At 40.3% G+C, this 24,846-nt stretch overlaps 1 protein-coding gene across 1 annotated transcript in view; it reads right to left on the reverse strand.

Annotated features, from left to right (window-relative positions):
- The window catches only part of F13A1 (coagulation factor XIII A chain), a 134,938-nt gene that overhangs the window by 74,460 nt on the left and 35,632 nt on the right, over positions 1-24,846 (reverse strand). Inside the window, exons 5-7 of the mRNA XM_067751911.1 lie at positions 20,722-20,973; positions 2,822-2,940; positions 323-430 (exon numbers count right to left, since the gene is read on the reverse strand). Coding sequence (XP_067608012.1) covers positions 323-430; positions 2,822-2,940; positions 20,722-20,973 — 479 coding nt within the window. The remainder of the gene's footprint in view (positions 1-322; positions 431-2,821; positions 2,941-20,721; positions 20,974-24,846) is intronic.

Here is a 24,846-nt window from a genome sequence, read left to right on the forward strand (position 1 = left end):
TGATGTTTTTTTGTTGATTGATTGATTCTAGTTGCTGACACTTTGTCATGGTCACTCTCAGCCCCTAGGCAAAGATTCTTAAGAATAAGTGATCTATATCGTCCACGTCATCTATCAGCATTTGTCTGAAGCCAAAGCAACACACAGTACTGATGTAAGAATTTTGTTTTACGGCACATGACAAGTTCAGGGAATTACAGACTCTTCCAAATAAAAGTTTATTATGTGCAAGTCACCATTTCAACAGCACTTAATGAGCTGACATCTATACTGAGGCAAATGACATGCGTAATCGATTTTAGTAATCAGTGGTTGTTCTTACCATGGCAGATCCAACACGACTGACTTTGATGGGATTCCCTCTGCCAGAAAGGTCCATCTTCGCTCTGTCCATCACATACAGGCAAGCGTCCAGGATGCCATCCTCAAACTATTTGGAGAAAAAAAATTAGAAACTATTTAATGTCCCCTCTGAAAACAAGATATTCTCTGTTGAAAAATAAAATGAAACCACAACCTCATGTTTAGAAATGTGTATTTCCTAGATGGTAATCACTCATAATCTTTAGCATGAAATATCAAGGTGGAAGGAAGGAGACACCCTCTTTTATTTTTTAGTAATTAAGAACTTAAATACTAGCTAGAAATATAAACAGAACTACTAGCGAGCTGATGTACTCAAAGGTCAAGAACTGACCTGAAGTTCTTCAGAAGACTGTAGGGTTAATTTAGAGGATCTCTCCAACATATTGGCTCCAACGCCAAGGCAAGGGAATGAACCATTTACCAAAGTCAGGCCAAAGTCTCAAGCCCTCAAAAGTAACATGAGTCCTTGTGCATATCGACAGTAAATGGCTCTCAGGTACTTCTCAGGAAGGCATTTCAGGTCTGCACTGGAAACAGTAGGAGACCTCACATAGTGAATGTCTGTCTAAGGTTTCCTCTCGTCTGAGATAAGGTGGACTCCAGGGTCAAAGAGAGGGCAGGAAGGCTTAGAGAAAGGAGATCATATTATCAAGGGAACCATCAGGTAGTCAGTTCAATTTCCTTAGAAAGAACTCCTAGCCACATACAATGCCCAAATTTTCCAAACAAGGAACAAAGACAAAATAGTAAAAAAAAAAAAAAAAAAGGCAAAATTGGAAAATTACACTTATACTGTACCTCATTGTACAGAATATTTCCCTGAATACAGAAGCCTTGTATATTATCCACCCAAGGGCTTAGGACAGAAATCACAATTTTAATGGCTAATTTCCATGTAATTCCTCATTAAAATCCAGTTAGAATAGCAACTCTGCGTGTATCCTAAACTGATGTGATAGATGCAGAAATGGGTAATTCACTAGCTCTCCAGGTGAATAAGAACTCATTACTCTGGTTCTTATTAGGCAGCATCTTTCAGCTGCGTCTGTGGGGCATGACAGCCACGAGCTGGAAAGGTAAAGACAGAGAACTACACTACAAACTACTGGCTTGGCTGTAGTTTTAATGGACTCCAAATGACAGTAGAGACAGGCAGTGGCTGTGCTCAAGGGCATCTATCCAAAGGCAGGCTGTCTGGGGAGTCCACGATCATGCTTGGAACACTTTCGCAGTCCTTGCTACCCACCTAGATGACTTTTTCCCTTGTTAGCTCTCTCTCTATTGCCACACTGGGGGCATAAATAGAATCACGCCTAAAGGTTAGGAATTAGGGACCCAAGGCGAGAGCACCAGACAATAAGCAATGGTCACGGGTTGTATGTCACTCAGGAAGCGGAGGACTTGGAACCAGGGAGCCAGGCAGGGACCCCAAAACAGGGGAAGAGCGTGTAGATCATTAGCCTGGCAGGACGTCAGAAATGCAGGCGGGCAAACCTGAACACTGAGAAGGAGCAAAAGGCATAAAGCTGGGTGGACAAGACAAGAGCCAATGATGACAGCCCAGTGGTCAGGCTCGAGCAGGGCTGAGCACGGCAGGGAGAGCTCATATGGAAGTTTAAACAAGGATCTCACGCCAAGAAAGTATCCTGTGACCTGGTGAGGCCAGGTTCTGGGAAATCTGCCCCTGGATACCCAGGACGATGGTGCACAATCGCAACCATTTCAGCCAAAACTCTGAGAAATGACACATTCGCCTGCCCTCACGTTGCTAATGGAAAGTCGTTTCTGAATCACAGGACATGAGTCTGTTTATGGAAATATGGTAAAAATATTCATTTGCTCCATTATTAAAGATGCCAAGCTGAAATAGCTTGAACCACTGAATATCTCAGATGAAATACCATTTGCTACCTTATATCCGGACAGTACTTTGAGGCTGCAGCTGATAAAATGTCTCAAGGTGAAAGCCCAGTGGGCCCTCCTTTGACTAAATGGTAGCCTTCATTTCTAATTAGCATATCTAATCCTAACCCTTAAAAAAAGGGATTTCTTTGAGTTGGGCACTTGCCTTCCTGCACCCTTTGCATTATTATCAAAACACTTTTCCTTATAAGAAAAGAAAAACATGGGTTCATTCCAGGTTGGAGAGCAGAGTCTAAGCTCGTGAGATTTCACTGTACTGAGTTTGCAAAGCATTGCTCACTGGAATGTCATATATCCACACAATCTCCCATCTCTGTAACATTGTAATAACCGAAAATATGTGATTTCAGCTGATGAATTATGCAGGTGCCTTTCTAAGTCTCTACTCCCAGGCCCATCCTGGAGTCTCAGATCCTGAAAAGCAGGAAATTGTGCTTGTCTAATATCGACAGAGAGCACCCTGCAGTGATACATGGGGCTAAAAATATTAAGTAAAAATGTCCTTGACAACGACAAATTTTAAGTGGCTCACCTGACCATAGCTCCAGCTTCTACTCTTGATGTCACTGAAGTCTCCATAAAAAATAACCCCGATGTCATTCAGGACATACTCTTCTCTTTCTTTTTCATTATCCAGGTATACAGCATCCTCTGCATTGAAATGTAAACATAATGACTATTACCAAACCAGAAGGTTTCATATACTTGCAAGTTTGTTTCGGTCCTAAGTTGCTAAGTGGGAAAAAAACTAAATGGGAAAAAAGTCTTTTGTTTCACTAAAGGTAGCTCATTTCACAACGTGTAATTTTAGCAACGGTGAACATAATTAGTGGCCTAGATCAGTCTGTAAATGATGACATTTGTCAGCAAAATGCTTCCATAAGTTCCAAGTAGCACAATTAAATTGACAAGTCCCAGTAAACATTTTAGGATTCTGTTGCATCAGTGGTTTCAGAATCAGAATTTTATAATGCAGATAAAAGTCTGTAACACAGATCAAAAAATAATTTCCAAAGTATTAATGTTAATAGAATTCCAAATGATTTTAAAACAAGTCTGGGGCATATTAGGAGGCTGGAGTACCATCTGTCATGCCTGGTTAGTGGCCCATAGGGACAGGAGGAGAGAGGCTGGGCTTTGTCTCCTTTCAAGGAAAAATCCTTGTGCATGTGTTGGTAAGTGTGTCCAATCAGCCTTCCTGGTCATCTTCCTCCATTGCAAGGACTTTTCTTCCCTGTGGCTATAATCTCAGGAAAACCTCGCTGCCCATCTGCCCGCTCAGTAATCAGCTGGTACTTATTCCCAGGCCAGGTGTGAAAGCAGCAAAAGCATCTTTAACACAGGCAGGACCATACAGGCTCTAAGTTATACTCAGGTCAATTTGCAGGCTTGGAAATGTTCAATTTGGGTTCTGATCGGGGACATCGTTCATCCCATTCCTCTGGCCCTGCTTGCCGTCCTAGTACCTTCTCAGGGATCTTTCCTCCTCATTCCCTGATAAGGTTTTTACCATCCCTCTGGAGTAGTGGTTGTCAACCCTGGCTACACTTTAGAATCATCCGGGTAGACTTACAAACGCTTGATTCCAGCCGAACTCTAGATCGACTGCATCAGAATCTCTGGGAGTAAGGCTGAGATCCAGGCAGCAGGGTCTTTACATTAATTAATTAACTAATTAATTAATTTTAAGCTCCCCAGCGATTCTGATATGCAGCCGGAGTTGAGAACAGATGCTCTAGCCCCTTGCTGCTCAAAGAATGGTGGAAAGACCAGCCGCATACAGCACCACCTGGGACCTTGTGAGAAATGCAGAATCTCAGGGCCCAGTTCTGACCTACCGAGGCAGAATTTGCATGTTAACAAGGCTCCCGGGATTTGTGTGTACATTAACGTTTGCCAGGTGCTGCCCCATCCAACCAGCTTGGATCCCCCATTGGGCTGTATTATAGCTTTGACAGAACCCTTCGGAGATTCTGCGGTCTCGTCTGCTCTCCGGTACTTTCTTGTAACTTCCTTTCCAATCTTTGCCTCTTGCCTACCATTAGCCTGGTTTCATGCAACAGTAAATACACACACGCATACACACATCTACATATTTACTAGTGTCCAATAAAGTACACACATTGAAAGTGTATAATTTCACGACCAAAATAATAAACATGTCCGTCACCCCAAAAGCTTCCTTGTGCCGCTGTGTAATTCCTCCCTCCCCGTCCTCTCCCTGATGTCCCAGCCCGGCCAGGGAACCATTCATCTGCTTTCTATCACTGTAAGTTCATTTGCGTTTTCTACAAGTTTATATAAAAAGAACTGTACAGTGTGCACACGTTTGGGGGTCTCGCTTCTTTCACTCAGGCTCATTCTCTTGAGACTCACTCGTGTCGCTGTTTGCGTCAATAGCTTATTCACCCTAAAGCCATTTTATCTTTCTAGAAGAATCAGAGTTACAGGACAGACGTGCCGCAGCCTCCCCCCAGCCCTCGCCAACGTGAACTTTGATGCTTCAGACTTTTGGCCTTGCTGGGTTCCGTGGTTTTGCCAGCAATCTCTATACAGTCATGTGACTCCTCAACTGAAATGACAGCTTCATTTCCAAGCGGAACAAAGCAGAGGTAACATATAAGGAAGTGACAACAGAAATAGCGAGGTCGATAGTTCGGAGTAAAATCCTAAAAGAATACATTTATTTTAAAATAAAATCATCTCAGAATATGTATAAAAGGACATTGACCGTTTACATGCACCCCTTTTACAGCCCGCCCCCAGATGATGCTATCAAAATGGCCTGAAAAGGAAAGGCTACTTTAAAAAAATTCCTCTATAGTAGTGGTTTAACTGTTGTAAGTATTGTAATAATAAACATCTTAGCCAAGTGCGTTTCAAATGCCTGTTATTGAGATAAAACTCCTCTTAAGGCCACTGAGGTCTAGAAGTGTCATTTAGGAATGTTTCAAGATGTTTTCCTTATAATATGAAATGTTTATGGACTTGCCCTGTAAGATATTAGACTGTATTATAAGCTACCATAATTTAAACAATTGGTATAAAATTAGATTAATGGGTCAAAATAGGCAGCCTAGAAATAGATGTTACAATATGCGTCTGTCTCTATGAAATAAATTTATGATGAAAGAAATGTTATAAATCAAAGAGGGTGACTGGAGTGTCCATTAATTCAGCTGAGAAAATTGGCTGCTTGGGAAAAGTAAATTTTTTGTACCCCAGAATAAACTGAACATTAATTTAGAATCTGAATTTAAAAATACAAAGCATAAAAAAATTCCAGAGTAAAATAACTGTGAATAGTTACTTGGTCTCCAAGTGAGAAAGTTTTATCAAGACAAAGATAAAAGAAAAAAATCAAAAAGGAAATGATCACTGCATTTTATTTGATATAAATGTAAAACTTGAATTTCGGATATAATAAAATATAAAGTCTACAACAAACTAGAGAGATATTTGCAACAATAGAAAATGTTAGTAAATTTTCCTTACATGTAGAGAACTCCAATAAATTGATAAGAAAATCATGAAGTGTATAAAAGAAAGCCAGTAAAGGGAAAACCAGTTCACAGATGAGGAAACGTGAACAGAAAATAATTTAAAACAACTTTAATTAAGTAGTAATTCAAGAACTGCAAAGGCTTCAAAAGAAATTATATGTATATATTCATTTGTCTATGTATTTTATTTTATAATACTCAGTACCAGCTACTGTGTGATGAATTGCCAATCTACTGATGGGACTGTGATTGCTACAATATTTTAAAAAGCAACTTGGCAACTGTATCATTAGCCTTGAAGATATTCATGATCTTTGATCCAGAGCAATGAATCTATCTTCCATTTGGTACTGTAACTCCTGCTACTACAGACCAACAGCTGAACTGACTGTAAGAATGAAAGCTTTGGGCTTCCCTGGTGGCTCAGTTGTTGAGAGTCCGCGTGCCGATGCAGGGGACACGGGTTCGTGCCCCGGTCCAGGAAGATCCCACATGCCGCGGAGCGGCTGGGCCCGTGAGCCATGGCCGCTGAGCCTGCGCGTCCGGAGCCTGTGCTCCGCAACGGGAGAGGCCACAACAGTGAGAGGCCCGTGTACCGCAAAAAAAAAAAAAAAAAAAAAAAAAAAAAGAATGAAAGCGTTAAAGGGCTAGAGTACAAAATGAAGTTTTCCTTCAAAATCTTCATTAAATGGCTCTAAGAAGATTGACTCATCTTTGAAGAGCATCACATCGGGTGAGACTCACATGATTGCTGACCCTCCCCGGTTCCCACCTGTTTCTGTAAGTTAGTGTGCTTAACTTCCTCTCTTAATCTATTATATATGAGATCTTTTCTTTGTCTGAGTCAAGAGAAAGAAAAACTTATCGAATAAATAAATTTAATAAATAAAACATATTAAATAATTCTTTAAACAGTGTAATTTATTCATTTAGAGTGTGCCAGGATAAATGAAAAGAACTTCCATCTTAAAATGCTGTGTGAAGTCTATTGTGTAAATGGAGGTATTTTGTAAAATAACCTTAAAACTGTAAATTGACATGTTTGGTCAAGTTTAATTTGTTTTGTTTTCTTTTCCTTTTTTCATTTGAAAACTACTTTAGCTACTTTATTTTAACTATTTTAACTAACTTTAATAACTAACTTTATTTTAACTTTATTTAACTAAATTAACTACTTTAATTCCATGATTACCACATTCTGCCATTAAGAGATGTTTGTTAGTACCCTAACACTGCAGCAATCTTAATGAGTATGAACTCATTCTATCCATCCTTGTCAGTTAAGGTATTTGTTTCTTGACAAGTAAACCCTTTGATACTTTCAGCCTCAGAAATCAGTCTCAAAGCTATTTCCGAGTATAGTTTGTGTGAAATAAAAATGTTTAGCTTTGGGGATAATTTTTCCAAGCTGACGTCCCTTGGGCAAGATACCTTTTTAGTGCTTTTATTTGGTTAGACTACACTTTTTCTGAAATATTTTTGTAACACGTAACTTTTTTTTGTACTTTTGCCATTTGAAAATGTTGTGGTGTAGCTGGTCTGTAATTAACTTGCAAATTTAAAACTACCGTGGGCTTTGTAAGTCAAAAAATAGGTGATTTTGTCCTTGTATATTGTCATTCCATCTGCAGAAATCCTATTGATCTTATAGCTACTACTGGTTTCTTCACAGTTCACAAATGAAGAGTAAGAACTTCAGTGAATGCGACTCTTAATCCTGTTGGGAGGTGAATCTCATTTCACCAGAATTAATTTCTGTTTTTGCACTAAAACGACGATGCAGGGTGAGGACACATCACTCTGAAATTGGAAGACGTCCCCACTGAAGGCTCCGAAGTGGCCTGCTCAGCTGAGTTCCAGGTTACTACTCATTATTTTGTTCACCCATTGGGGAATTCGATTATTTTATGTGTTGGGAGACGGCCATTCTAACTACTGTTGACTACCTCTGCTTGGGGAAGATATAACAAGAAAATAAGAAAGAATGTACACGAAGGGAGAGGCTGGCTACTTCTTCCCATACATACTTCCCAGAAGTTGTGCTTTCACTCATATGACCGACAAATAGATTTTTGGATTCACTATGATTTTTCACCAACAAATATTATTATTAACAGATTTTCCTATTTCCACTAGTCCTTGCAATAGTTTGTAGTGTTTTAATCAGAACATACTGTAATAATCAAAAACTTAATTCCATTATAAGAAAATATTGAATAAAAGGATTTTCAAAAAAAAAAAGTTGAAAGCATCATAACAACTCATGATGCATTTTCTCTTTAGAAATCACATTTTTGGGCTTCCCTGGTGGTGCAGTGGTTAAGAATCCACCTACCAGTGCAGGGGACACGGGTTCAAGACCTGGTGTGGGAAGATCCCACATGCCGCGGAGCAACTAAGCCCGCGGGCCACAACTACTAAACCCGTGCTCTAGAGCCTGTGTGCCACAACTACTGAAGCCCGCACGCCTAGAGCCCGTGCTCCACAACAAGAGAAGCCACCACAATGAGAAGCCTGCGCACCGCAATGAAGAGTAGCCCCGCTCGCCGCAACTAGAGAAAACCTGCACACAGCAACAAAGACCCAACGCAGCGAAAAGTAGAAAAGAAAAAAAGAGAAATCACATTTTTTAGTTCTGTCCACTGAAAAGAACTAGAAAAAACAACCAATGCAATGGCAACAGCAAGTACACTTGAGCCCAGATTATGATCTCTAAGTACCATTCCTCTCCACCCACCCCCCATTAAAAGGTACCTGGGCTCCTTAAGAAAAAGCAGGTCTGGGTCAGGAAATGTACGAGACTAGCCTGAAATACTTCTTCCTACCAGAAAACAAGGAGGCTTTTAACGATTCTAGGACTCATGACAAAGGAATCATAAATCAACTTGAAGGAGCTCCCACTGGCCAAGAATGGGACAATTCAAATAGCAAAAATAATAGTCACTGCAAAGTATTAGAACATGTGAAATACTTCAATATTTGTAGTTTCATAGCGATTTTAAAAATTCATTGGTCACCTTTATAGGGTGCTAAGAATCAACTCATTCTTTAAAAAACTTAGAAATAGGAAAAGAGCCATGCATCTAGACTTTCTTCTATGACTACTACCTCAAGGCACCAAAATAATAGATGCTAATAAATGCAGAAAGAATGGTAGATGAGACCAGCACCATTTTGCAGTCCCTAATGAAATAATGGATCTAGGCTAAAATCATTTGTTAAAAGGCTAATGGGGAACTTCATAATGGATGGATGAGACTGGTAAAACCTGACCCTACTGATAAATCTGAACATCACAGAGAGGGACAAACAGACATTGTGAGTCTCCTGATGGGACGAACGCCCCAGGAAGCACACAGCATACGACTTAAGAAGTATATAGTTCTTAAGTGCGCTCTCTGCCCCCCTCCAAAGAAAACAGAAAATAATTCACTTATAGATGAATCTGATTGAGTCTCTAGATAGAACTAACTGCTTAACAGAAAATACAGGGGTTAGAGAAACACTACACCCATGCCAGCATTTGTTCTCTCGTCTTTTTTTTTTTTTAAACATCTTTATTGGAGTATAATTGCTTTACAGTAGTGTGTTAGTTTCTGCTTTATAACAAAGTGAATCAGCTATACTTATACATATATCTTCATATCTCCTCCCTCTTGCGTCTCCCTCCCACTCTCCCTATCCCACCCCTCTAGGTGGTCACAAAGCACCAAGCTGATCTCCCTGTGCTACACGGCTGCTTCCCGCTAGCTATTTTACATTTGGTAATGAATATATGTCCATGTCACTCTCTCACTTCGTCCCAGCTTACCCTTCCCCCTTGTCTTTTTGATGATGGCCATTCTAACAACAGTGAGGTAATATCTCATTGTGGTTTTAATTTGCATTTCCCTAATGACTAGTGAGGTTGAGCATCTTTTAATGTACCCGTTGGCTTTTCATATATCTTCTTTGGAGAAATGTCTATTCAGGTTCTTTGCCCATTTAAAAAAAATTTTTTTTTTTTTTGCTATTGTGTTGGAAATACCATATTTTGCCTAGCATATTGGCATATAGTAAAACACATGGTAACACCTGGTGCCAATGAAAGTTTAAAGAAATGGATACGCTCGTGTGCTGTGGCTGTATTATAAACTACTGCATCCTTTAAAAAAATTTGGCAGTATCTACGCAAATCTAAGATGTGGATTTCCTTTGACCAAGCAAAGGTATTTCTAGGTATCTATTCTACAGAAATACATTTGTATGAAGGTGTGTGAAACATTCATTGTAGCACGGTATACTACAGTGAAAATGAGAGGAAATCTAAATATTTTTAAATAAAAGACCAAATCAATTATGGTACAACCATACCAAGCAGTCACTAAAAAGAATATGCTTGTACGGATATAGAAAACTCTCCAAGGTATATTGTGCAAGAAAGTATAGAGAAACATGCAGAACACAATCCCACCTGTGGTTAATAAAATCAAAACTCTATAGATGTACATATGGACATTAATATGTACAATTATAGCAAAATATCTGGAATGAAATACACAGTTGAAGCTTGTTTTCTCTGGAGATGCTCTAGGATTGGAGCGTAGGTGTAAGGGAAGGTCCACTCTGTACCATTTATATACATACATGTGTGTGTATTTGAAAGGGCAATGTATTCAACTAATTGTCAATTAAAAATTAAAACCATTCAAAAATACATTAAGTGAATGGAAGTACACCAAAATGGTAATTGTGATTTGTAGATCTCTGCATTCTTTTTATGCTTTCATTATTTTTTATTTCTACAATAAGACTTTCATCATGAGAAAAAAGTTATTTTTTAAAGTGTGGTTGCGTTTACATGAAACCATCTATTTAAGAAGAGGTTAACAAGTTTAACTTTGTTGCATTAATTTTTCTTCAAGAACAATATGGTGTGTTCTTTTTTTATTATCAATGTCTTTATTAAATATCTTTATACAATGATAACTTCCCCCCTTCTTTAAGCCTCCCTGTACTCTTTTCTTCCCAGCACAGGTTGGATTAAGCCTTGTTTTGTAGTGTCCTACGGATGCTGCAGTGACATTCACTCCACTATATGGAAATTGTTCCATGATTTAATTATTTCTTGAACAAGTATGTGTTTAGTATTTACTCCATGCCAGAAACTTTCTAAGTGTGGTACAAAAACAAACTCTTTAAAACACATAACATCTCTAAGAGGAAGGCATAATATTTTTCCCCATTTTGGAGATGAGGAAACTGAGGAAGAGAGAAGTGTCCATCCCAAGGTCATAGTGCAGGTAAGAGGTGAAGCCAGGATTTGAATACTAAGCTGTCCCCCAAGTAGACTATGACTCTGAGTCCAAGGGATCAGGGCACGGTCTCCCCAGCGTCCAGCACATTGTGCCTGGGAACGTGGCACAGTAAACGCCAACCGCAAGAATGAGAGATGGGGATGGATGTCTGAGCTTTGAGAGTGAGAGAGAAGTCCAAGAAAATGAAGGATTTATTTTTGGGCTTTGGGTTATTAGTGATGGGAAGTCATAAATTTAGGTGGCAAACCATGAATAGGAAGGAGTTCTGCAGCTCGAGACCAGACCATCCTTTTCTTTGCAGCGGCTGAATTAAACCTTACCTCAAACTCGGCGGGCGTAATCATGAATCCACAGCAGAGGGCAAGGAAAACAAATGGGGAGGCTTGAATTTAATTTTAAATTTATTTATGATTTTAAAGGAAGATTGAGGGCAGAAAGAAGAGCTTTCTTTCCTCTGTTTTTATTCAGATCTGTCACTTTAAAATATAGTCCAAAGCTAGGGTTAAAAAAAAAAAATTACATCCCCATGGAAACGCCAAAAAACTCTCTTTGTTTGATATGCTGACAAAAAACAGGAAAACTTAATCATTTGCCTCTTGAGATTTTTGGTGTTTTTTTTTTGGTGTTGTTTTTGTTTGTTTTAAAAATTCTTTTGTTAGAGAGGTGTGGTGAGGTTTTTCTAGATCTGGGGGGGCACGGAGGGTACTATTATACTATGAAAAGGAAAAATGAGCTGACATGTCACTGTTCTAGTGGCCCAACAATCTGAACTGTTATTGATAGAAAGCAGAGGTGTGTGTGTGTGTGTGTGTGTGCTCGTACGTAAGGGTGGGGACTACGCTTCTCAGTTGCGTGAGAGCTGATAGGAGAAGCTAGGTCTAGAGAGCTCATAGAGTTGGAATGGCAGCACCATGGACCCGTCGACATCCTCTTGATCCTATGAGACCTCTGGCAAACCACCGTCACCACAATAAAACTCACAAGAAAACATGGCGCCATTGGTGATTATGCAATAATACCTCCATCTGCCTTACCCAGCACCTCTGCCACCAGAACAGACCTTCAGCATGCCTTGTGAATAACCACTCTTCCCGGGTGACTTACAGGAGGCAAGCAGTAAAGAAGAACGGCCTCATTTATTTTACGATTCCTCTGGTGGGGCAGTCCAGTCCAAAAAAGAAAACCGGGGGCTGAGAAATGCCGGGACTCACTTCTACGGCTGATTTCTGGCACCCTTGGAAATTACAATTTGCCGCCTTCCCCCTCAGAGAAAGTAAGAATTTATAACAAACCTGTAAGAATGAATGCTGACCATATTGATTTTAGTATCTGTACAACCTCTTAGGGAGAAGGAGGGCTATTCATCACCACGTGGGTAGAAAATTTCCCTTTGCTTATTTACATGCTATTTTAAAGTTAAAGCAAGTGCCATTTCTAAGGTCATTAAGTTCAAGCCTGGCAAAGGGATCAAAGACAATTGCAGAGCTAGGGATGCTATCGTATACTCAATCTCTGAAGAGACTGCCGCAGAGCTTAAATCAGAGTTTGGTTCTGCTTCTGATTCTTTGGAAGAAATAATGGCTTGGCCTCTTCAAGAAGGCAAAATGTCTCATGTTTTTAGTGAAGGGAGAAATTCTGAATGAGGGATTAGGAATAACCTTTACTTGCCTCCCCTTTATGTGAAAGCTGAGTGTCACTAAAGAAAGAGGCAAGACGTGCTGGGTGAGTGTAATCGGTCTTCGAGGGGGTGCCTTCATCTGGGGAGCAAGTGTGACTCCAGATCAGAGTCGTCGTGATATGCTTTTCCATCTCAAAGTAAATCCGACGGGGCGGTGACCCCAGCAGGCTGTGTGCGCTATGGGCACGTGAGTCCCACCCGTGGGAATCGGGAAACACCGCAGTGTATCAGGGAGTGGCATTTCCAGAGTCTGCGCTTTTTTCCTGGAAGGGTCCAGAGCCACTGTCTTCCTAAAACGGGTTAAGTCAGCCTCTCTAGAGGCCTGCCTTTGTACCTGTGAACTCTGGAATGGAACGAGCCCATGAAACCCAGGCAAGCGATTCCTCAACAGTTGGGTCTATGCGTGTTCCCGGCAAACACGCCGCATTACATTACAGCTCAGGCCAGCTTGGGAAGTTTATTTGATTTGTGTTATTTTTCCAGTTTTGCTGGGTAAGGAATTTTCAGTGTACTTAAATATCTTCAGAAGACAGACTATTATTCATGAAGCAATTCTACAAAGAAAGTATCTGATATTCTTTACTTAGCACATTTCCTCAAAGGGAGCCTGTGCCCTTGCTGGGATGCTTAATTTCTCTCTCTCTCTCTTTTTTTTGCAAAGGAAACTTGTTTGATCTTTTAGCTATCAACCTGGTTTTATTTTTATTTATTTATTTATTTTTAATGGCAGGCTTTCCCAGGGTTCATTAGAACATCATAGAAGCATCTACCCCTTGTTTGTCTCATGACACAATACAGGGTACCCATGGTTCTGGTTCTGAAAATGAAAGAGCTTACCCTGACCAAATCAGGGTAACCAGGTTTTAGCCCCAGCTTGTTTCCTCATTTTTCTGTGTGACCTTGAAAATTTTATGTAATACCACAGGGTCTGTTTTTTACTCTTGAAATATGAGGTTAATAATCCTCTCCCTGCCTCTTGCAGTGCTGGTTATCAATTCAATCCAGCAAACATTCATGAGTATTAACTCTGGGCCTGGCACCGTGTTAGGCTGAATGAGAAAAGGATCCTGCTTTCTGAAACACAGAATGCAGGAAGATACCTGCTTTGAGCATCATTTGAAGATATGAAAAAGAAACCCGCCCACCTAAGGAATTATAAACGACATGAATCGGCAGATGAATTCTGGAACAGACTTTCCAAACCTGCTCCTTCCAGAAACAGCTTTGGACCTTGAATTTGGGGTCATCGATATGTCACTGAAAATAACGTTCACTGTGAGCTCTCTGGGCTTCCTTCTGATTGCAGTGTCACACTGAATAATGCTCACTCGGTACAAGAAGTAAGAATGAGACTCTAATGTGTTAGACACTTGCAAGAAGGATATATGCTATTTCATTAAACAGAAGGTTAGAATAAATAAAGGCTTAAAAATTTCACATAAGCTTTATTAAAACTTCATAAAAATTCAGATAACCAACTATCTGACTGCTGTTGTATGCAAGCATTATTCTAGGGGCTGGAGAGGGTACAAAGATAATCTGCTGACCCGTCTCTCCCTACTCCCCAGTGAGGCCAGTGCTCTGCTACTATTACATGTTCTTGTTGTGTCATGACTTCTTTTGCAACTGCTATAATTCATGTTTATTAGTAGCTCATTTGTGAAACCTTTGCCAGAGGCTCTTTGAGGGCAAAGACTGTCTTTCTCACTACCATATTCGAGTGCCTACTTCAGCATTGATCCTTAATATGTGTGAATGAATAAATAACATCGCTGTACTACCCATGGGTAATTATGTTGTCATGAGCGTTGGGGGAGATATACTATTAATATTTGTGGATTGATGGATGAATGGCTCTAGCCTGAGGGTGTAAATTCTGTTCTGGGCTCAAGGGTTTCCAAGAGAAAGGGGTGTTGTTCATTGTTACCCCAGGAATACCAGGCCTGGTACATTACTCCATTCTGTACTGAAGGGTCTAAAAGACCATGTATAATTACAAAGCACATAGTATAAGAACGAATGTTATAATAAAATACAAGTTGGTCATATGTTTTTACTATTAAAAGCATCCAGATACTGGAAAGTTATTGATTTCTTTACACTAAATTTAATAGATTTCTTTGTTTAAAGGAAAATGCAAAAATCACATTGAATGAAAAGTTAGAAATACCACATGCTAATTTAGTGTCAGGTGCTAAAAGAGAGAGAAATCTACACACGTACCCACAACACATGTCCCCCATGCATCATGTATGACTTTGACTTTTTCCAAGATGGTAAGTTGTGAGATTACATTCACAACTTATCTGTGATGGTAAGTGCAGTGAACCTAAAAAGCATTTACTTGGAATTATTAAATCAATGCAGCAAACATTTATTAAACATGAAGTATGTGCCAGGCACTGTGCTAGGTGCTAGGATGAAGACTGGATTTAAGGGAAAATCAGTGATGGGGAATGAGGTGGGAAACAAGTGATTAAGAAAAGCCAAACCCCTTGAAAATGACTGGTGCCCTACCAAACAGAGCCATCAAATACTGACCTGAGTACTGAGCACAGGACGGGACACTGAAATCTTTCAGAACACACTCTCTGGCACTAATGCTAGACTACCAATCTGGAACAGTTTGAACTTAAATAGGGAAATACATTCAACCATTTAGAGTTCCCAAGTGGTCAGAAAAATAAGATGACTTCACAATAAACACCCAGCTCACTCCTGCTGCCTTTGTGGATACAGTTTTCTCTCCAACACCCAGAGAAGGGCTCTTTCCTGGAATGGACCTGAAGCCCGGTGAGCACAATTAAATTAAAAAGCTAACCAATAATTCTCCGGACGTCCACCGCTGCCCTCAGTAACGTGGTACAGCTATTGATCCCCACTAATGATTGAGTGATTAAGGAGGATAAATTGCCTATGAATACAAAGCAAGCTGAAGGGCTCCCAGCAACAGAGCTGATCATTCTTTATCAATCAGTGCTGTACTTGCCTGTGTAATTTCAGCGCAGTGTCCTAAGACACCTTGGACATCACTTCCATGTCAAGAGTGTGGTGTTTTCAGCATCTTTGCTCACCTGGCTTTATTTTGACAGCTTCTGATTTCCTCTTTTGTTATCTTTTCTCCTTGGGCAATGGCCTCTCTTCTTATGTACTTTCTAGTTGCCAGATCATATCTCTAGGAGTCCATTGTTACGAATTAGCGCGTGCAAGCGCGAAACTGGTTGATTGTCAGGCTACAGCTTATTTGGTTGTGTGTGGGGTTCATCATACGGATCCCCTGGTTGGATTATGCTTTGATTTCTAGGCTGGGAAAACCACAGCAGGAGAGAAATGAAGAGATGACCTCTTTCCCCCATTCCATTCACATCCCCGGGAGAGCTCAGGGAGCATTAACATAAAAATGTAAAAAGGTATTAACTTAAAGGCTGGTGCCAGAATTTTTCTGGAGGGAATAGCTTTGGAAAAGTGTGTAGAAGCACAGATGTGTAGTCGACTGTTGGAGAAGCCCAAAGAACGAAATCAAAAGGCTTGCGGACGTGTTCTGCGTGAGAGAATAAGAGAATTTGCTCCTGAGAGAGGATGAGAGAGCGGAGTTTGGAGGACAAGGAAAAACAAAAGGGGAGAGAGAGGAGGCAGTAAAAGCTGGAGAGAGCCTGGAATTAGGGTTAGGGGGGAGCCAGTGGAATTTTAAGAAGAGTGAACACAGTCTCCTGTGTTTTGTAATAATTATCTTGTGATTATTATGTAAACCAGTGGTCCTGTGAGTGTGGTCCCTGACCAGCAGCACGAGCATCCCCTGGAAACTGGTTAGAAATACAAGTTCTCAGGCCCCACCCAGACCTCATCAATATGAGAAGGCTGTACAGAAACCTGTGTTTTAACAAGCCCTCCAGGTGATCCTGATGTGGTCTGAGTTGGAGAACCACAGCACGGTTGGGGTCTGTGTACCCGCGAGTTCCTCATCTGCGGATTCAACCAACCGCAGATTGTGTACTATGTTTACCATCGCTGTTGGTTGAATCCGTGGCACACAAGGAATATGAAAGGCAAATACAGGACTTGAGCATCCGTGGATCTGGGGTATCTGTGGCTGTCCCCGAACCAATCCCCAGGGATTCCGAGAGACAACTGTAAACCTTTCTTCCTCTCACCGCCCCACACCGAGTGGCAATTAATGTCTAGACATTCATAGATGTCTTGGGTAACTGTTCATGATGTTTCTGAGGCAGCACAGGTGTCAGCACTGAGAGATATAGGATTCCTACACGTAGAGATGGCCACAACAATATCCCCAAGAAATTTGCAGAAATGTTTGGACTTTCACAGGCCAAGGAATTAAGGGGTTGTGGCAGTTTTCTCTGGGTTCTGGGGACCGGGGCAGACCCACCTGCCATGTTCATGTAGTAAGCCTGCTTCCCACCTCGCAACTCTTATGTCTCCTCCAACAAGCTTCCAATACTCCCTCCTTGCCTCTTGTTCTCAACAGATGATTGTGCTTTACATTTTACTGAGAAACACAGAATCACAGGAGGGAACAACCTCGTCCTCCTTCCACTGAGTCTAGAAAACCTGCACCTTCACCCGTATCCTACTCTGCTCCTGTCACCGTGGGGGATGGATAGTCCCACCTATCAAGGGCTTTTCACCTGTTCCCTAGATCCCACCCACTCAAGGATTTCTCTAAGTCAGTGACTCTCAACCGTGTCTTCAAGAATCATCTACAGAGCTTTTTATAAGCCCTGGATCCCAAGCTGCAGAATGTTTGGGTGGGGAGACCGCGGCGTCAGTGGCCAAGCCCCCAGGTGATTCCAGGGGGCAGAGAAGGCTGTGAACCACCACCCTCCCTCTGGGCTGTAAACTCTTTCTCCTGGTTGGTCTCCAGCACCAGAAAATTATGTCCACTCTGTCCTGTCTTTAAAAATTCTCCTTTGACCTTCGTATCACCATCTGTGTTTCACAGAAGGTCTTCTTGAAGGAGATGATAATACCTGTGCCTCCACTTTCTCACCTCCCATTACATTGTAGCCCGTGCCCATCTCTCTGGTTTCTGTCCCCATCACACCAGTAAAACAATCTTTCTAATTTTCCCAATGACTTCTGTATTTTCACAGTGTATGGCCACTTTCTTTTCTTATCCTACTCAACTAATAAGCAGCATTCCAAAGAGCTAAAGCCTGTCTCGTTGAATCAGTTGGTGTTCTGACTCTGTGACACCACGTTCTTCTGATTCCCTCTTACCCCACTGGCTACTCTTCGTCAATCTCCCTGTCCTTTGTTTAGACTCGAATTGTTGATTATACTAAATCCATCCTGTTCTTCCTTTAAACTTGCCGCTGGCTCCTGCTGGCGGTCATATTAATATCTCTAGCTCAGCTATATCTCCTCTGAGCTCTAGACTCACCTATTCAAGTGCCTACTAGAACTCTCTGGTTTTATTCTCACCTTCCGCTGATCAGCAATGCCCCTCTGCTCCTTTTCTGTAATGCAGCATCTAGTGGCAGCACCATGTCATCTCTAGATCTATGTCACTCTATCGGAGCAGAGGTACCTGGAAGCTGCTCACCATGGCTACAATGGAACACCAAGGCAATGATCAGGTAGTTGAAGGTTATTAGACCATCAACCTCCTGAATGGTCCTCCTGTAAAGTTAATAGGTCAGGCAGCATGACTAACCCTTTTCACCTCTAGAAGAGAGGCCACATAAGTGCAAATGCATGTAGACATGTGTCCCATCTTACACAGATGATGTAATCCAGAAAAGCTGTTAATAAACCAAAGTTTGGGCAGATCATAGCATTCTTTAAATACCTTAGGGTGTTGGATAGTTATATGAAGTTGTATGATTTTCTTTCTCTAATGCAAATAAAATCAGTAACAAATTCTTGGTTTACCTATTTTATAAGTATGGCTTTTTAAAATACAATTTTCTTATATTAGGCCACCACCTACGTATTCCACCATCTCAGCCCCCCTTGCTGATTCCTACTCTGTTATACCCCTAAATGTTAGGGTTCTTTAGGGCTTGATAGGACATCCTCTTTCCTTCTTTATCTTTATTTTCTCCAAAGGTGCCGATAAGTCCCAAACTCACATCTCTGATTCTCATCTTACATATCAGGATATCTCCAGTCATTTCTGGTTGAGTGTCTACAGTTATCTCCAAGTAAACATTTTCAAAACCTTAGTTTGTCTCTACCCCCTCACTCCCCTCAGTCTTCTCCATTATCCACTCATTTGCAGTTGTATCTGGTTGGCAAGGTTACTATAAACAGATCCCTGTACCTTTGAACTGCACATGGCCCAGTTAGCAGCTCCTGTCACCATCAACTTTGAACACTTGTCTCATAGATAAGGATTATTGGGTATAGGATGATGGAGGTGGTGAGTGGGGAGGATAGGATTAGCTCAGTGCCATCTATTGGAATAGACAGTTCAAAGAAAAGGTCAGTAGGATCCAGGTTTATGTTATACAGAGTAGAAAACATTGTTGTTCACTTATTATCTATATGTAAGTTCGGATCAAGCCTGATTTAAGTGCAACTCTCACGTTCAAAGTCAGCACTAATATAGACCCATTTTGGAAGATATCGGAGAGCAATGCATATGGAATAAGATGATGTGAGAAGCCTTTGGTCCCATCAGCTTTTATATGTTTCATTACCTTATTTCTTAAGATCTAAACGTGGACTCTCTTCCCTCAATTTTGCTACAACATTGCATCTGCCTCTGGAACTTAAAATCAGCCTCATGCCAAGTATGGAAGCAGGGGGCAGACAAGGAAGAGCAGAGATGCGGATAGGGAAAAGTACTGTGTGTGACTGAGTTTTTAAATTGGATTGGTAGAGAAATCCTTGGACTTGACTGAGTTTATTTGACTATAACCAGATTTAACTTCTGCAGCAGCCAGAAGGGAAGGCTCAAAATAGCAGTAGAGATTAAGTTGTATTATATTAAAATAAAGTTACATGTTTGCATCTCCAGAGTTACGGTTTATGAAGTGTGCACGCACTATGCGTATAAACAAATTTGTAGAATCTGTTAGACTTTCAGACTTTCTCTTCTTGAATTAAGGAGACAGAGAAATTAGTTCCACTACAGATGGGGTCAACTTTATTCTATTTTTCTGAAGCCAGATTACGGATCCTAAGAGTTTTTTTTTAAAAAATTGAAGTATAGTTGCTGTACGATATAAGTTACAGCTGTACATATATAATACAGTGATTCACAATTTTTAAAGGTTATACTCCATTTATAGTTATTATAAAATACTGGCTATGCTCCTCCTGTTGTACAATATATCCTTGCCGCTTATTTTATACCTCATTGTTTGTACCTCTTAATTCCCTACCGTTATATCGCCCCTCCCTCTTTCTTCTCCCCACTGGTAACCATTAGTTTGTTCTCTGGGAGTCTGCTTCATTTTGTCATATTCACTAGTTTGCACTTTTTAGATTCCACATATAAATGGTATCATACGGTGTTTGTCTTTCTCTGTCTCATTTCGCTTAGCATAATGCCTTCCAAGTCCATCCACATTGCTGCAAGTGGCAAAATTTTGTTCTTTGTTATGGCTGAGACTAGATATATAGATATATACCCCACATCTTCTGGATCCTAATAGTTTTGAAAGTCAAGTTAAAGAAACCCTTTTCGTTTACAGAGCAATAACATACACAGAGGTGATACCATCAACATATAGCTCCACAGTTAACTAATGGTGCAGCTTTAGGCAATCTTCAATTGTCCTGCAATAAATCTATAGCAGCATTAACTTCAGGTTACGTCCTCATATACAGTGAGGACAAATTTTGTATCTTTTTCTATCTTTAAAACATGGAAAGTGTATGTAGGAAAGGGACGTCTTGTAGAATAATTTTGCCATCATCCAAAAAGAGACGCATTAGAAATATAGGAACTATTTTTGTAATAAGAAAATAAATCCCTGGCCCTTACCTTCACACCAAGGATTGAAGAGAATGTACGTGTCTGTTTCTGGGTTTCGGCTGGTGCGGATTACACCATAGGGGGTCCAGACAGCAACATACATGCGGAACTTCCCCACAATGCAGTCTGGAGAAGACTGGATGGACAGCCGGACAGACCTGTCCTCTCTCGCGATAACTTTGGCTCCCCACTTGCCACTCTGCAGCTCGGAGACCACAGAGACTGGGATGTAGGTTCCCTTGTTCTCCTGAGGGTAGCGACCTATGAGAAGAAAGAAGAAGTATAGTGTTAAGGAGATTTCACAAGCCATTTTTGTTCTCACTCTGTCACCTTTATAGCGAAAGGTGGGAAATAATTCATTAGACTTGAAATCCTGAAACTTGGGTTGGAATTTCACTTTGGCCACCAACTTGCTGCCTGATGGTGGACAATTTTTGTAACTTCTTTGAAGGTCAGAATTGTCCTGTCTAGATTTTAAAAAAAGAGTAACAGTGCTTACAGAGTTTTTTGTTGGTTGATCAATGAATTCAAATAAGATGTGGAAATACTAACCTTGGATGCAGAAACAAAAACAGAGCTTATAGGGTAATGTGAAGTCATCAGTACCTGAAATTCTGCCGTCTAAAAACGTAGAATTGCTTTTTTAGGGGTGTAAGGCAAATGTTTTTGTTTATTCTGAATACAATTTTACTATTTGTTATACTACCTATAATAGAGCTACATTTATAAGTTGTCCATATGTCACTATTTTCGTGTTTAACTGAAACGTATTTATTGCCAACATCATTAGTAATTTAGGCTTATGTCATGGGCAAGAATTCAGGCTCCGGAGGCAGATTGTCTAGGTTTGAATCTTGGCTATGCTACTTCCTTACCTTTGGAACCTCTGGCAAATTACTTGACCTTTACAGATCTCTATTTTCCTCTCTTTTTCTCTATCAATAAATGAGAATAATAATACTACACAACTGTTATAAAGCAGAAACTAACACACCATTGTAACGCAATTATACTCCAGTAAAGATGTTAAAAAAAATAGTACACAGTGATGAAATAAAATAATACACGTAAGACGCTTTGCACATAATTTCTCATGCATAACAAATTTTTAGCTATTATTTCAACAGGAAATTAAACAGCAGGGTATTTTACCGTATGTCCAGGCTCATCATACTTTATGTATAAGCTATCTCAGGGTAAATCTTATTTCTCTTTATTGCTGCCATTTTGGGCCAAATTCTTATTTCATGAGGTTGACCCCAAAACTAAAGTTTACCACTGGGTTCCTGGAACATCAAAGTCTTCACTGCGAAAGTCAAACCTCACAGCATTCTTTAACTCTTTGGCTTACAGTTCAATTTATAGTTTGGTTTACAGAAGAGTCAAATAGATATTTTAAACTGGAGCAAATCTTTCATTTACAAACGTTTCCCAAATGTATTAGACATTCAGTTCTTCTTGACTTGAAGAAAATTACAAATCAGACTAATACGTCTAAATTATTTTGATTGTAAGCAGAAGAAGCTTTAAAACTTATTCACTTCAATTGCTTAACATAAACCATGTAGAGAATTCTGCATGAAAACAAATAAAAACAATGATTCTTTCTGGCCTCTCCAGTGACTGAGGTCTTTAAAGGATTCCTTGGTAGGCATATTGTTGAAGATAGAGCATTCGAAGGAGGTCGTTCCATAAGCTGCCACTGTGCAATTCTGTGAGATACTTATTCTTAATGAAAATAAATGTATACAGCGCAAGCCAGGGAGAAAGATTAGAACCCCAGTGCTTTGCTATTGTTAGGGGTGTCAGTTTATCAACACTCAGAATGAATATTATCATAAATCCAATAAAGCCTTGAAAATGTTTTTCTGCCAAGGTATGACAGTGTGTCTAGGTGGTGTTCTTGGGAATACGTGGGGCTCAGCTTCCCGGAGCCCGGACATAAATCCACCTGCAAGAACTGTTTGTTCCAAAGGCACCGCCATCCCCATACCTCCGGTATATATGCTCCTTTTTGTACACATTCAGACTGGGGCATGAGTTTACCCTTTCCTCTGGAGGCATTGTTGCTCTCCGGAGCCCCCATCAGTGCTGAAGTGTAGACATCAAAGCAATCTCGCCAGCTAAAGGGACCATAGTTCATTTATTACAGTGACTCCTGGCAGCTGTTGCCACTAAATACTGACTCTCATTTAGAATCCACAGTATTAAATACGACACAAGTTTGGTAAAAGTAAACTTTTGGAGATAAAATGTGTGATAATGACAGACTTATTAGATTTAGAGAAAAAGGATGAAAGGAATTTTAAGATGAACTACATAAGCAGGTTCCTTTAGGAACACCAAAGAATTAGGAGAGTGTATCCAAAAGCTATGTGCTATGAGACTCCGCTTCACCTTTGTACTAACATCCGCTATTGTCAGGAGTATCGAAATAACCAAGGCAATTGCTAGTTTCCATTATTACACTTCCTGTTATGATTTCAAAGACATATTAAATTTTATGTATCAAATTCAAGTTATACATAAAAAAGTAAAGAAAAAGGAAACCATGTTTTTTTCATGCTGGCTTTGAACCCAGTCACAGCTTAATCTAAAGGCTAGTTTGTTTGAAACTTTTTCCTTCCTGCAACGATATTGCCTACTGTGTGCTGGGCATTATTCTAAGTGCTAAAGACACAACAGCAAACCAAACAGACTCCTGTGCTCATAGAGCTTATAGTCTATGGAAAAAGCCAAGCCCGTGCTATTTATGATACGCATGTATTATTTTACTCCTTATAACAAACTGCGAGAGGGAAATCATTATCAACATCCTAATTTGACAAATCAGGAAACTAACACACAAGATCATTAAGCAATTTGTCCAGGGTGATACAACTAGTAACCAGTGGGTTGAGATTTGAACCAGTCAGTCTGGCTTAAGAGCCTGGGAGTTTCACTTCTAAGCTCTACGGCAGTTGTGTGTGCAGACAATGCTTTGGTGTTGGTGAGAATTGTGATGAAATTCTGACTCTGCAATTAACTCTTGGTGCTACCTAGGGCACGTTTCTTAATTGTCTGAAGTTCCATTTCCTTGTCTCTTTGCAGTCCTGGAAATGGGAAGAAAATAGCTTTTGTAATAGAATGAAAGCTTTATGCCTGGCATGCAGTATAAGTTGACTCACGAGACATTTATTGTTTGTGTTTTAAACATAACAGCTACTGGAAAGGAAAGCTAGAAGGAAGAAGGGGTGATTTCCCCCACCCCACGGCCTTCTCTGGTTCTAAACCTGAAGAAAGTGGGTGTCCCGGGGAAAGCAGGTTACTTTTCTTGAGGGAAGTATCGTGGCCAAGGAGAAAGCAATACCGCTGGCTCTGACACTTACTGTGTGATCCCGGCAAAGTATTCATCCTCTCTCAACTAAAACTTCACGTATTCTGTAAAATGGGGATAATATGGTCATAGTTTGTGATGGGGAGGACAGCTTAATAAATGGTAGTCATTGTTATTTCCCCCTTTTCTCAGGCTTTCTGATTCCCCTAATTCGTCCTTTCTCTGTTCCAGGAGCGGGAAGACAGGATGGGTTCACTAATAGCCAACCTAAAGAACCCAAATCTACTTACAAAGGCAAGTTTATTCAAGATTCAAATATACTGAGCTGACTAATATTTCCATCTAGAAAACTTGCACAGCCTCTGCTCCCCCCATCCACTCCCCCCACCAAAGTGATGGCATTCAGTATTAACCAAAAAACCTTAATAATTCCAGAATTATCACAGAATTATCTAAAACCCGCCCTTCACTAAAAAAATCTGGTTTTCTGAATCACTATGGTCACTGTCATCTCCATTCATGACTTACGTAGGAGGCAAACTTTATGGTCCATGGGCCAAATGTAGCTTGTTGCATGTTTGTGTAAATAAAGCTTTATTGGAACACACTCATTCATTTGTGTATTACTGTGCTACAATAGCAGAGTTGAGTAGCTGTGACAGAGGCGATATGGTCTGCAATGCCTACAAGAGTCACTATCTGGCCCTTACAGTAAAAGTTGGCCAACCTCTGCCTTAGAGAGTTTTATATTTTATTTCTTTAAGGGGTGATTGATTACAGACACTCAGTGTCTAAGACTTGAGCCTAAGAAGAAAATA

The sequence above is a fragment of the Pseudorca crassidens genome, chromosome 10, assembly GCF_039906515.1.
Source record: "Pseudorca crassidens isolate mPseCra1 chromosome 10, mPseCra1.hap1, whole genome shotgun sequence".
Classification (NCBI taxonomy): domain Eukaryota; kingdom Metazoa; phylum Chordata; class Mammalia; order Artiodactyla; family Delphinidae; genus Pseudorca; species Pseudorca crassidens.